General features: G+C 41.0%; 1 protein-coding gene across 1 annotated transcript; it reads right to left on the reverse strand.

Annotated features, from left to right (window-relative positions):
* Positions 1-1,961: 1,961 nt before the first annotated feature.
* On the reverse strand, positions 1,962-15,039 carry LOC121030032 (uncharacterized). The gene is given in 6 exon segments (XM_040474597.1): positions 1,962-2,438; positions 3,134-3,355; positions 10,657-10,842; positions 12,295-13,809; positions 13,811-14,689; positions 14,692-15,039. Coding segments are annotated over 6 exon segments (3,627 nt in total).
* Between the last annotated feature and the right edge of the window lie 275 nt (positions 15,040-15,314).

Genomic DNA, 15,314 nt, shown 5'->3' on the forward strand with positions numbered 1-15,314 from the left:
ATATCAGATATTGGATCTAGTTGTACAATGTATATTTAAGGAAGAATATGCTTTGATCTATGGATTTTGTCTCAGAAAAGCAACAATTGTTGAACATCAAGTTTGTTAATGTAACTAATGACTTACCAATAAGAGGAGAAAACACTTCAAAATTAAATTTAAAATTAAACTTATATTAAAAAAATAAAAACATTCACTAAGCACAAGTTAAGGAAAATTCTCTAACTTGATGAATGGTATAGAACAGAAAACTCAGCAGACATTAAAATTAATGGTAAAACTATAGAAACTTTATCACTGCATCTAGAAACACTTTTATTTTTTATTGTTTAAATTTTATGATGAAGGTGTATTAGCTGTGTAATTAAAAATAATTTTTAAAAATTTGATTAAAAATTATTACGGAGTGATAAAAAGGTATTTCATGCAAATGGCAACCAAAAGAAAACTGGAGTAGCTATACTCATATCAAACAAAACAGACTTTAAAGCAAAGACTAATAAGAGACAATGATGGGCATTATGTATTGATAAAGAAATCAAACCAACAAAAGAATGTGATAGACTAGAAATAATAGAAATATACTGACATTAATATTGGTTGGTTTTCTTTGTGTTTACATAGCTAGACTCATCTAATTATTCCCCTTCTTATTATAAATGGCTGTAATAACTGTAAGAAGATACTTTTCACTATTTAAAACAAACAATATCAAATAATTATAAGATGGCCATATTAAATTTCATATTCTAGAAAAGTATTTATTTTGGAAATAAATGGGTCAAATTGTTCAATTAATAATAGATGTCTTCTGCACCCTTATGTAATAATCTCTGAAAAAAAAAAGAAATAAAGGAATAAAAATGCAGATTAAAAAAATTGGACATAGATTACAGAGCATGCGTGAAGACACATAGCTAACAAATGCCAACACTACTGTTGGACCCAAAGCTCATGCATTTACAAGGTCTCAAGAATCTTGTGCTTGTTGGGGTGCTTGAGTGGCTCAGTTGGTTAAGTGTCCAACTTCGGTTCAGGTCCTGATCTCCCAGTTCATGAGTTCAAGCCCCGTGTTGGGCTCTGTGCTGACACCTTGGAGACTGGAGCCTGCTTTGGATTCTGTGTCTCCCTCTCTCTCTGCCCCTCTCCTGCTCACACTCTGTCTCTCTGTGTCTCTCAAAAATGAATAAATGTTTAAATTTTTTTTTTAAAAAAAAGAATCTTGTGCTTGTTACCAGTTACTTGTGTCCTTAAAGAAGTCATTTAAATATTCCAGGCTAAATTTCATAAATTATGAAAAAAAGGTTCAGATTTATGGTAGCTAATTCCTCTAGATACTTTCAAAACTTAAATTGAAAAAGTTAATTGCACCAGAAAAGACAGTCTTACTGGTAGTTCTGTTTCAAATACCGAGGAATAAATGGATTTTTCCACAACTAAAATGGTAGTTAAATTTTTAGTCCTAGAAGCAGGCCTGAAATGGACATGCACTCACACACACACACACACACACACACACACACAGCCATTTTAATGATTGTGTGCTCTTGTTACAAAAGGTATGTGCTAACAAATAGGTATTTTTATATTTTTCTTTTTAATACAAAGATGATGACGTTCATTTATTTTCTAAATACTAAAAATATCCTTCAACCAAAGAGTGAATTTCTTATACTTTCAGGGAGTTTATATTACTTTTTTCCTTATCCAGTTCGTTTTATCTTGGCTGGTGATTTTCAGTAGTGAAAACCATCATTACTAACATGCAACTTCCTTCTTCTTAGTCTGAAGTAATTTTAGTTTTTATAAAACATTTATCCTGAAGTTTGAAGGTTTCCATTTTCTAGTCTAGAGAATATAACTTTTTAATAAGAACATAGAAACATAATGAGTCTTAGTCTCCTGGGCTCCATGCCTACTCTGAAAACACAATGTTATAATTTAATGTCCCTGCAAACCTTTCATTGTTTGAGGATTTCTCTTTTCCATATGTGAGAACCAAAACACTGGGTGAGTGTTCTAGGCCTTAGGAACCCTGGGGAGGAGGGAGAGTGATAGGAATCTTCTAACCGAGAAACACTTGGCTGTGCCGGAGAATGTCCTCTGATCCAAATCACAGTAGGAGATTGAGGACATAAGCCAGCTTTAGTCAATGTCCAGGAAGCTGGAGGCTGTGTCCCACCAGCTCCATAGCCACGACCTGATTTTATTGACATAAAACAAGCTGGTTGGGGAAAATCAAAGCAAATCCCTTTAAAGTGAAGGCTGGCTTTCTCCATTTCTCTGTTCATGGTTTCACTGCCATCAATAATCTGATAGCCTTTGACACAATTGTTACAGAATGTAGTCAACTTCTTTTCACCGGGTGTAGGGACTAAATTGCTGAAATGCTGATGGTTTGGAAACTTCACTACTTTATTACCATTTCTGCTTGAGGACTAACAATAGTTAAAATTCATAATCCACAATTGATGTTTTCTTTCAGACATAATGTTGTTCTGAATGGTTCTAAACAGTTAAAAAGTAATTCCAACCCATTCTTTATTGTTTCTTCCTATCATTATTATGATTTATCAGCCAGGCGAGGCAATTAAAAGCCAGAATGGTTTACAAGCACAGGTTTGCTCTATATCTTCTTTCTATTCCTCAAGCAAAAAGAAATTATTTATAATTTTCCATGCAAGAATGGAGAAATCAAGCTACTTTCCTAATTACTCTGTTCTTATGGTCAGAAGAACTTATATATTCTCTTTTACTCCATTATGGACTGCTATAATAGGAAGACAATGCCCCTAAGATTTCAAATCTGAAATCAGCACTGCCGCTAAGGCATACATTGCATTTGGAACTTCATCTATTTTTAATTCCCACAAGGGTATTTCCGCATCTCACAAAACACTTTGAGCTGCCTTTGTACACCATCCAGCATGAAATGTAATTTAGCCTTAATTGGCTTAAGTGAAATATGACTGAGTAGGTCAATCTAGAATATTACATAATTCATTCAAAATTCTTCAAACACTCAGGACCTCTGCATTGTCTATCAAATTCAATGTTTTGTTTAGGATTCAGATGCATGACACAGAAACCTTTTAATCTAACATTGATTTAATGAGAGGAATTGGGGGCTTACAATATGGTCGAACAGCTCAGAGGCAGGGCCTTGAGAGATGACCTCCACAGCAACATTGGCAAACTGAGTTCCTAGAGGAGTCTGCCCAGTCAGGATGGTGGAAAATGGAGAGCCATCCGTGGAACACACCTCTCTAGCAATGACAGCTGCTACTATCCTTTGCTTGGCAAACCGTCTGCTGCTTGGCATCCATGAAGCCAGAGACTGGAAAGTTGGACGTTGCTGCAGAAAAATTCTGCAGTTCCAAATTTCACACAAACGCATCAAATTGGTATAACCTAAGCCTCAATCCGAATCCTAGCTACATGGTAGAACACGAAACATGACATTTAAATTTCTAGCCTCTACTGTACAGGAAAGAAGGCACAACAGAAAGAGGTTATTGCAGACGCTAATAGCCAATTCACCTACTGTACGATACAATCCAAATGCCTCCAAGTCTGGTCTTCCAGGCCTTCTGTGAACTTTTCTTAAGTCACCTTTCCAAATGTATCTGCTGCCCATTATATCTTTATATAACATATGTGTCAGGCAAACTGAATTCCTTTGAAAAGATTTCCTGAACACGCTGCAAAATTTCCTATTTCTGTGCCTTTATCATTTTTCCCTTTCATATGTCCCAAAGCTACCCTTTCTTTTCTTCCTAATCACTATGCTAAAGTCTTACTTCCCTTAGATTATTAGTCTTTCTGATAATCTTAGTCTTCCTCGCTATAATTTTAGCAGAGTATCATGAACACAAGAACTCAGCAAACATCTGAAAAAAAAACAGTAAAAGCAATTGTATAATTTTATGCCACTATTTTCACTTATACATACTTTATGGATTGAACTTCACAACTAATAAACAAATGCAAATCCTAGGGAATTAATTTTCAAAGTTTCTTCAAAATTCAGAACATTTTATTCAAACCAAAAATTTACCCAAATGAATACTAGGCTTAAAGGATTTTCTGACTTGAATCAGGTAGGTCCATATTATTTCTGTGTACCTATGGCCCCCACCTCAAACACACACACACACACACACACACACACACACACACAGCACCTGATGGAGTTCTAGGCCCACTCAAAGTATGGTTTGAAAATTGCTTTGTTACGTGCACTCCTCTCTTCTCTTCTCCTCTTGTGTGTGTGTGTGAGAGAGGGAGAGATACAGAGAGAGAGAGAGAGAGAGAGAGTGTGTTCATGTATAAAAATTCTTGAAGGCACACTGAAAACCAGGATCATTTGCGAAATTATTACCAAATTGGATTCTTAAGATGTTAAGCAAAAAAATTAAGACTTGGATCTAGTTATTTCACTTCCTTATATTCTTACCTAAATTGTCACAAAACTTTAGTTGATGGTGGTAGAAAATGGATAATTAGAAATATAAATAGACCAGACAGAGTGAAGAAAAAAATAAATGGATGTGGGGATTACGGAATGAAAGGATGATAAGGATGATACTTTCTACATATAAAAAAGAAAAAAAAAAAAGAGGGGCGCCTGGGTGGCGCAGTCGGTTAAGCGTCCGACTTCAGCCAGGTCACGATCTCGCGGTCCGTGAGTTCGAGCCCCGCGTCAGGCTCTGGGCTGATGGCTCAGAGCCTGGAGCCTGTTTCCGATTCTGTGTCTCCCTCTCTCTCTGCCCCTCCCCCGTTCATGCTCTGTCTCTCTCTGTCCCAAAAATAAATAAACGTTGAAAAAAAAATTAAAAAAAAAAAAAGAAAAAAGAAAAAAAAAGAAAGGAAATACGATGCCAGAACATCATCACCACATCAAGAAATTTTCAGTCTCTCCCAGTGCAATTCCCCTGGGCTGGGTTAATTACTTCTCTTTATTTCTCTGGCAGTTTTTTGAATATTTGTATAATTTAAAACTGTTTAATAGTTCATAGAAACTAAATAATTTAATTTTCTTTTATGTATGTGTAAAGAGAGCATTCCATACTAAGGGTAAACCATTATTTCTATCTCACCATCATACTCAAAAGGCAGGCTGTTTCAAGTTTGACATCTCTCTTTTCTCATCTGCAACATCAGGTCTATTAGACTGTACTGAAATACTGTATATAACAAAACATTACTACAGGTAGATGTTATTGGGACTTAGAAAATGAGATAAAATATAATGGTTATTGCTTAAGCCACTAGACTTCATAGGTTCTTTTATCAGGAAAAATTCTGTTAATTTTATGCCCTAGTTATGATAGTCACATTTTATTTTTGATATTTCTATTCCATCCACATAATACATTATGGTTCCATATGGTCACAGTATTCTTCCCAAACTGTCCTAACTTGTGATATATCAGACATTTTTGTCATGTATCTTTTTTTCCCTAAGAAACAGATATCTCACCAAATTAAAAATGCTCCTTTCTGAAATTTTATATACGTTATGATTTGCAGAAAGCCGACTTCAGGAAAATCCTTTCTGCAGGGTCTCACAGAAATATAATTGGTATTTATTATTACTTTATTTGATTGCAAATGTAGAAAGCCAATAATTGTGGTACTGTATTCTTTCCAAGGATAGTTGGGTTATCAGGTGTTTACAGTAAAAGACTTACAAATCAAAAGTATCTTCTTTTCCATTTCCTGACCAACTACTAATTCATCCTTTAACTTTGGAAAATCAATTGGCCTCCTCATATCTAAGTTCAATGGGTGAATTAGAATTTTTCTGATAGCTACAAATTGTATCTCATCTGAACTGACTATATGGAAATTACACATAGTCTTCTTTCTTTTGCTATGCAAAAACTTGACAATGACTAAAAAATATTTGTTTCACCCATGTATCCATTGTCTTATTATTAAAATATTGCTCACAACTCAATTAAAAAACAAACCTTTGAATAACTATTGTATTAAATTTAAATAATGAGTGACTATGTTAAATTGGAATATTTATTGTTAACACAAATGAGTGCATTAAAATAATATTTATGTCAAATATATCTTTACTTATATATACCATATATATATATACATATATACATTATGAACAGTTGTAAAATAAGTTTGTATATATGCACACATAGAAGAGATTACTGAGCTGCAAATTTTTCTAAGGCTCTAATCTTTGATTCATCTCTGTATTGCTTGAACCTAGCTCATCACCTGTGACCTAGCAGGTACTTAATGTTTGTTGGGTGAATGAAAGGACAAAATGTCTTGACTTATTACATCTGCAATTATGTAAATGATGTTAGACTTGAATATGAAAAAGAAAGCATGTAACAAAAAAGCCTTCAGTATGTCTTCCTACTGGAGGAGAATAGAAGAATGATACCTGGAGGAGAAAGCAGTGGAGGAAGAGAAAATAGCAACAACTGTTATTATGTCAACATCGTAATCATGGACCCCACTACAACTTCCACTTCTGTCTCAAAACCCCACATATGCCTCCTCTTAAATGTGCTCTTCACTATTTACTTAAAGAATTAACAATGAGTTTTGGGGTGCCTGGGTGGCTTAGTTGGTTGAGCGCCCAACTTGGGCTCAGGTCGCGATATCATAGTTGGTGAGTTCGATCCCCACTTTGGGCTCTGTGCGGACAGCTTGGAGCCTGGAGCCTGCTTTGGATTCTGTGTCTCCCTCTCTCTGCCTCTCCCCTGCTCATGCTCTGTCTCTCTCTGACTCAAAAATAAATAAACATTAAAAAGATTTAAAAAAAAGAATTAACAATGAGTTTTATTTAAAATTACTGTAAAGACTAGAGTTCATATTAATGTTTATGGATGGTTCAAGCCAATCAGGTTATGACATAATAACTGTGTTTCACTCTTTATGTGAGATGCAGAGTACAAACTTAACAAATTTAGGGAATGACCAAGCATCTTATATAGAATTTACATTTCCCTGAAATCAAACAAGGACTTTCAAAGACAGATAATTAAATATGCACTGAATTAGTTATTAGTGCATGTCAAAATACTGAAAATATTGATCCATTCACTTGGATACAGTGAGGAAAACAATTCATTCTCACCATTTATTTTACTGAACATTTTAGAAAAATGTGTTCATTCATGCACACACAAACAACACATCATTTTCAAAATATTTTTGAACATGTTAAAGCTGGATCTCAGTGTAAAAATCCCTAGTGCTGAGCTGGAGATATAAAATACTTTTTCCTTACTTCTCCATATTAAGCAACATCTACTAGAGTAACACTACTAGTCTCTTTACTCACTCCTTTATTTATCCTTAGCCCATGTGGGAAAAATATTAGCTGTTTGATTATTGATGACATCCATTGAACCATGCTTTTTATTTGGGTGGGAGGGTAATCTAGTCAAACTCTACAGAAACAATTTTTTTTTTTTGGCTGCCCACCTCCCCCTTCCCAAGCCTCTGTGAGGCAACAATTCAGGATACATGTGTTTGGTCTGCAAACTCATCTTTAATCTCAGATGTATTATGCCAATAAATAACATAAGAAGGGTAAAGGGATGAATGTGTTGTTGTAGGCCGGACACAATAGAAAACCAGTTTGACCGTAGATCAAAGCTTTTTTCCCTTAAGTAGATGTATCAATAATAAAGCTCAATCAGTTCCAAACTTAGGAAGTTTAGACAGAGGTATGTCACTTATTAACCTCCTCTCACCTTAACACTGGTCATGTGTAGATACATCTACATGGCAGAATAAAAGGAAAAACTTGAAACAAATTGTAGCTAGTTTGTGATATTTGGTAAGACAGTCTGTTCAAAATTTATGAAATACTTTTTTTAAAAACTCAAGTCAGCACATTCTATTGTACCCATGGATTATAAAAAAGACAATCTAATTCATTTTCCATCAATGGTAGCTATAAAATCAAATACTGCTTTTAAAAAAATGTTAAAGTTTATTTATTTTTGAGAAAGAGAAAGTGTAAGTGGAGGAGGGGCAGAGAGAGGGGAGACACAGAACCTGAAGCAGGCTCCAGGCTCTGAGCTGTCAACACAGAGCCCGATGTGGGGCTTAAGCACACGAACCATGAAATCATTACCTGAAGTCGGAGGCTTAACCAACTGAGTCACCCAGGCCCCTAAAATCAAACACTTTTAAAACAGGAAGTTACTGTAAAGTTTATCTAGTTAAAAGTAAGTAAACAGTATATATATTATATTATATTATATTATATTATATTATATTATATTATTTATTATATGGATTGAAGTACCAGTCCTAGAATTCAGGTTTAATGCATCTCAGTTGTGTTTTTTGCATTGCTTTAAAAAACTTCCTATGTTCCACACAAACAAATAATATAGAAGAGAAACTCAAGATGTACAAGTATTACTGTCCTATTCAGCTTGGGCTGCTATAACAAAATACCATAAATTAAACAATAGACATTTATTTCTCACAGTTAGGGAGGCTGGAGAGTCCAAGATCAAGGGGCTGGCAGAGTGGGTTTATGGTAGAGCTCAGCTCATGGTAAAAATCTTCCTCCTCTCTTGCATTGCAGACAGCCACCTTCTAGTTGGCCCTTTTTCAGTGTGAACATGTGGAGATAGACATTTCTTACTTTCTCTCCTTATAAAGGCACTAATTCTGTCATGAGGGGGTTCTACTTTGATAACCTCTTCTAAACCTAATTACCTCCTAAAGGCTCCACCTCCTAACAACATTACATCGAGGATTACATTTTCAACATATGAATTTGGGAGAGACAGAAACATTCAGTCTATAACAACTATCCAATTTTATATATTTATATTAAAACACACACACACACACACAATTCCTTTCAAATGCCTTTATTGTTGATGTGTTATGACTAAGGTTCTTATAGACATTGGAGAGTAACAATAAAAAAAATTGCTATGTGTAGAGGTTGGGCAGATAAAAGAATAAATCCTAAACAACTATCTCCTACCCGATCCTTAAATTTTTCTCCCCGTTTTGCTTTTACACCTAACCCTTAGAACTGACCACTTAAATAGGTATTTTCACTCTGCCTTCTGGGCATCACACTTAAATTGGTCAATAAAATGACTTGTATATGAAGACTGCATTGGAATCATGTTCCAAAAATGCTTTTGTCGTTTCTATTTTATTAGTCCTCATACAGCAGTGCAAGGAAAGATGCTAGTTTACTTTCCTCATGTCTTCTGAAATACTGGCTCTTTTTGCAGTTGTTAAATCTCTCAATCCAGATAGTAATTTTACTACAGTTGTGCTGTCTGTTTCAAAGTCTAAATTTCCTCCAAACTTGAATTGCTGGTATTTATATTTCAATACACACTCAGGATTCTTTTTCTATTTGAAAATATGTTTAATCATATATGCTCTGCTCATCTTTTAAATTCTAAATTATATCTTACCTGTCAGAAAGATCAAGTGATTGCCTAGGTAAGCTGAGGGAGGTGCAGCATTATTTCCCCTAAGTGGTGCTAATGCATTTCCAGTTGAAATTAATTATTTAGTAGTAACTCACATAGGTGTGATCGGTTCAACAGTTCAACTGTTTTGACCAAAACAAGAACCCATTCCTTTACTTGTCAATCAAATGGTAATGGTAATCAAAGTACTCATTGAGATGGTCAGATTTTTCAGCCTCTAGGTGCCCATTAATTCCATTAATTAAGACTCATTTAGATCTTATATGTAAACTGAATATATCAGTCAGTTTTTCTGTAAGAGAGCAAGAGTACAGCTTCTTGAATGTAGGGGAGCTGACCAAATTAATTTAAATCTTTGGCATTCAGTTTAGATGCTCTTTTAAGAAATAATAAAAAAAAATTACGTTAGGGTATCTTGCTGAGAAGCATCTTTCTTTCTACATGGAAAAGTCTTTTTTTCCCCCAAATTTCTAGTTAATTATACAACCTTTGTTATGCCCAGAATTCGTGATCCCCAAAGACCGCCAGGGAGCCGAGTCCGACGTAAAAGCAAAAGAGCCTTTATTCGAGCTAGCTCGAGCTCAATCCCCTACCTGCACCAATGCAGCGGTGGGATACCGGGGAGAGAGAGCGAGTTTCAAAAGGACAAAGGTTTTATTGGGGCCTAGGGGCAGTTGGTGAGGTAAAGGCTGTGGCTTCAGCCGATTGGCTGGGGAAGGGTCGGAGTCCTGTTAGGCAGGTGAGGGGGGGTTACTCAAGGGGAGGAGGTGTGGTCAATGTGAAGGACACAGAACAAGATGTCCTGGGTACAAGGGGCAACTGGTATGAGCCAGTATTCATGGACTACCCGAAGAACAGTAGATTTGGGAACGGCGTACGGTAGGAGAGTCACCCAGTCCCCGCCAGTCTCCATGGTTAATTTGGTAAGGGTCTCTTTTAGGGTTCTATTCATTCTTTCTACCTGTCCTGAGCTCTGGGGCCTATAAGCACAATGTAATTTCCAGTTTGCCCCCACCGCCTTGGCTACTGCCTGTGTTACCTGCGAGATAAAAGCTGGTCCATTGTCTGATCCTACCATGGCAGGAAAACCATACCTGGGTAAGATGTCTTCTAGTAGCTTCTTAGCCACCGTCTGAGCCGTTTCATGCCTGGTTGGGTATGCCTCCACCCAGCCAGAGAAGGTGTCTGTAAATACTAAAAGATATTTAAAACCATACTTTCCTGGTTTGACTTCAGTGAAGTCGACTTCCCATTGGGCTCCCGGTCTGGTGCCTCTGAGCCTGGTTCCTTCTTTATTTGATGTGGCCCTCGCGTTGGTGAGTTGGCAGGTCTTGCAGGCAGATACAACTTGCTCTATTTTGGTGTCCTGTTGGTGAATCTTAATTCCGGCATGTCGGATTAAGTCTTTTAATTTTTGGGCCCCCATGTGAGTAGACCGATGCATGTGCTCTAATATTGAGACTCCGAGCCGGTCTGGCAACACGAGCTCCTTGTTATGTGTATACCACCATCCCTTTATCTCCTGGGCCATAGGGAGTTTCTTGATCCGCTGTAACTCCTCCAGGGAGTATTTGGGCTGGTCTGGTAAAACTGGGTCTCCCGGGTCTGGTAGTTGTATGGTCATGGTGGGGACTGGAGTAAGGGCTACTGCCTTGGCTGCCTGGTCAGCCTTTCGATTACCTCTAGCTACTGGGTTATCAGCTTTTTGGTGCCCTTGGCAGTGGATAATGGCTAGCTTGGCAGGAAGCCATAAGGCTGTAAGCAGGTTAAGTATCTCCTGCTTATTTTTTATAGTCCGTCCTTCTGCCGTCAGTAACCCCCTCTCCTGATAAATTGCCCCATGAATATGAACTGTGGCAAATGCATAACGGCTGTCTGTGTAGATGTTAAGCCGTTTTCCAGCTCCCAGCATCAGTGCCTTGGTGAGGGCTATGAGCTCTGCTCGCTGGGCTGACGTTCCAGAGGGTAGAGCCTCCGCCCATACGGTGTCCGTTTCGGTGACCACCGCTGCACCCGCATACCTGTGTCCGTCTTGCACAAAGCTGCTGCCATCAGTGAACCAAGTAGCCTCAGCATCGGGGAGGGGCCGGTCGGTCAGGTCCGTCCGGAATCCATGTACCTGTTCCAGGATTCCCACACAGTCATGTAATGGAGCACCTAGGTCAGGGTCGGGCAGCAGGGTTGCAGGATTGAGGGCTGCACTGGGGTGGAACCGCACTCGTGGAGGGTTGAGTAGGAGGCTCTGGTAATGAGTCATACGTGTGTTGCTCATCCATCTATCCGGAGGCTGTTTCAGGACCCCTTCAATGGCGTGTGGGGTCGTGATCCAGATCTCCTGTCCTAGGGTCAGTTTGTCTGCATCCTTGACTAGGAGTGCTGTCGCTGCAATAATTCTTAGGCATGGCGGCCAGCCGGCAGCCACTGGGTCTAGTTTCTTAGACAGGTAAGCCACTGGACGGTTCCAGGGGCCTAAGGCTTGAGTTAGAACCCCTTTTGCTATTCCCTTATGTTCGTCTACAAAGAGGTGGAAGGGCTTTGTAATGTCTGGTAGGCCCAGGGCTGGGGCACTTAGGAAGGCCTTTTTTAACTGATTAAAGGCAGTTTCTTCTTTTTCAGCCCATTTACATGTTTTCCCCTCTTTGGTAGCTTCATATAGGGGCCTGGCGATCTCAGCAAAACCTGGAACCCAGAGGCGGCAGTAGCCGGCTGATCCTAGGAATTCCCTCACTTCTCTTCGGGAGGTGGGAGTAGGTATCTTTAGGACAGTTTCTTTTCTGGCTTCTGATAACCGCCGCTGTCCGCCCTCCAGGATATATCCCAGGTAACTTACACTCTCCCTGCATATCTGAGCCTTCTTCGTGGATGCCCGGTATCCTAAGGCCCCCAGGGTAGCCAGCAGGTCCTGGGTCCCTCGCTCACAGTCTTTGGCCGTGTCCGCAGCAATCAGGATGTCATCTACATACTGTAGAAGGGTGAGGCCAGGGTGCTCCCTTCTGTACTCACCCAGGTCCTCGTGTAGTGCCTCGTCAAAGATGGTGGGTGAATTTTTGAATCCCTGAGGTAGCCGTGTCCAGGTGAGTTGCCCACTGTAGCCCTCCTCCGGATCATGCCATTCGAAGGCGAACAAGGGTTGGCTCTGGGGTGCCAACGGCAGACTGAAGAAGGCGTCCTTTAAATCTAGTACAGTATACCAGACCCTGGAGGGCGCCAAGGAGCTCAAGAGAGTATATGGGTTGGGAACAGTTGGGTGTATGTCCGCGACCCTCTTATTTACTTCCCGGAGGTCTTGTACCGGTCGGTAGTCATTTGTGTGAGGCTTTTTGACTGGCAGTAAGGGGGTGTTCCAGGCAGACTGGCAAGGAACTAGTACCCCTAGGCTTCGTAGTCTCCGGATGTGTGGCTGGATCCCCTTCCGGACCTCCTGAGACATGGGGTATTGTTTGATCCTTACCGGACTCTCTCCTGGCTTGAGCTCTACCAGGACTGGGGTCCTGTGAGCGGCTAGTCCCATCCCCCCCGTCTCTGCCCAAACCGAGGGGAATTCTTGTAGCCATCTGTCTATATTATTCTCTCTCGGGAGCGCCTCCTGGTGGAGGAGGTATTCATCCTCCAGTTTCATGGTCAGGACCTAGATGGGGTGGCCCTTGCCATCGGTGACCTGAGGCCCCCCCCCTTGTCTGAAAGTTATCTGAGCTCCAATCTTGGTCAGTAAGTCCCATCCTAACAGCGGGTAGGGGCATTCTGGTATTACCATAAAGGAGTGGGATACCCGGCCCATTCCCAAATCTACTGTTCTTCGGGTAGTCCATGAATACTGGCTCATACCAGTTGCCCCTTGTACCCAGGACTTCTTGTTGGCTAGTTTTCCTTGTGGGGTGCAGAGGACCGAATGTTGTGCTCCGGTGTCGACAAGGAAGTCATTAGGGGTCCCCTCCATTTTAAGAGTTACCCTGGGTTTGGGGAGAGGGTCCGAACCCCGACTCCCCTAATCACTCAGTTCATCTAGCTCTAGGACTTTTACTCGATCAGTCTTGCTTCCCTTCCCGCCGGCCCTTTTTGGACAATCTTGGGCCCAATGCCCTATCTCCTTGCAGTATGCACACCGATCCTTCTGCAGCCTCTGCTTCCCCCCCTTGGTGGTTCCTTTACCTTTTCTTGCATCGTCTGCCAGCTGCCGGAGACAGCGGTCTCGTTCCTCGGGGAAGTCAGCAGTGGTAGCTAGTAGTATTCTGGCCAGGTCTCGAGTCTGCTTACTGCTGGCAGCCGCCATAGCGCGAACCTGCTTGTCCTCAGGAGGCTCCTGGTTATTATATACCTTTTTGGCTACCACCAGTAAGTCCTGCAGACTTTTTTTCTCCTAGTCTATCTATTTTCTGTAATTTTCTCCTAATGTCTTTGGCCGATTGGTTTACAAAGGCCATGATAACAGCTGCCTTGCTTTCCGGAGCCTCTGGATCCATGGGGGTATAGGTACGGAATGCCTCCATGATCCGTTCTAAAAAGGCAGCCGGAGATTCATCTTTTCCCTGTTGTACATTTCCTACCTTGGCCAAATTGGTTGGCTTTCTAGCAGCCATTCGGAGACCCCCCATTAGAGTCTGGTGGTAGACCCGGAGCCTCTCCTTACCTTCTGCCATGTTGAAATCCCACTGGGGCCGAGTTAAGGGGAAGGAGGCATCTATCTGAGCCTGGTTGGTGGTGGGATTCCCGTCTGCGCCTGGAACTAGTTTTTGGGCCCTATTGAGGATTCTTTCTCTTTCTTCAGTCATGAACAGGACCTGAAAAAGCTGCTGGCAATCGTCCCACGTGGGCTGATGGGTAAACAGAACAGAGTCTAATAAATCAATAAGCCCTGCCGGTTTCTCAGAAAACTTAGGATTCTGAGCTTTCCAATTGTAGAGGTCACTAGTGGCGAAAGGCCAATAGTGATGGGGCTGATTCCCCTCCGCGTCTGGGGGTCTGGTGGCTTGCAGGGGCAGAATAGTGGAGTCGGCGGTGGAGGCAGATTGCTCCCTCTGAGCCCTTTGTCTGGTAAAGGGTGGGCTTCCCACTGGAGTGTTTCCACCTCCCGCTCTCGGAACAGCGTCTGCCTCCCCCGGAGGGGGAGGATGGTGTTCTTCCGGCATCCTAGAGGGGTTATACAGGGGAGGAAAAATTAATTCTTCTTCAGCCCCCCCTTGTAGGACAGGGTAGAGGGGTGAAGGTGGGTGAGAATTTTCTTCTTCTTTGTCCCCTGCAAAGCAAGAATGGGTTTTGGCTCCAGGGGGAGCGGGGCTAGGAAGGGCTTAAGCCAAGAGGGTGGGTCTTCTACAAGGTCCTGCCAAGTGATAATGTAAGGGAGCTGATCAAGATGGCCCATCTTAGGCCGAGAGAGGACATTCCTGACTCAGTGGATGGTAGGGAGGTCGAAGGTCCCCTCTGGTGGCCATCCGACATTGAAAGTTGGCCACTCGCTAGAACAAAAAAACTGCCACCGACCCTTTCGGACTTCCACACTGAGGTTGTTAGCTCTTCCCCTCACATCCTTAAAGTGATTAGTCATAATACTTAGAGGAGTAGTCTGAGTCTGTCCCATAACGTCCGTCCAGTAAGTCCACAGAACAAAACAGAGAAACACAAAAACAGACAAACAGAGGGGCCCTAGAAAGTCTTCCAACTCCATGGAAGCAAAACTGAAAGCTAGCTTAGACCTTTGAGGGGATTCCACGTGCCTCCAAAACCGATGAGGGGATTCCACGTCCCTCCAGAAGGGAGGATCGGAACGTTTTCCAAAACTCCCGGCCCATGGTCCTCCAGTGCGTCCACTTAGACCACGTCGGGCACTACCAGAACTCCAGAAATGAGCTCACA

The sequence above is a fragment of the Herpailurus yagouaroundi genome, unplaced genomic scaffold, assembly GCF_014898765.1.
Source record: "Herpailurus yagouaroundi ecotype Mexico unplaced genomic scaffold, PumYag 139, whole genome shotgun sequence".
In the NCBI taxonomy this organism is placed as follows: Eukaryota; Metazoa; Chordata; class Mammalia; order Carnivora; family Felidae; genus Herpailurus; species Herpailurus yagouaroundi.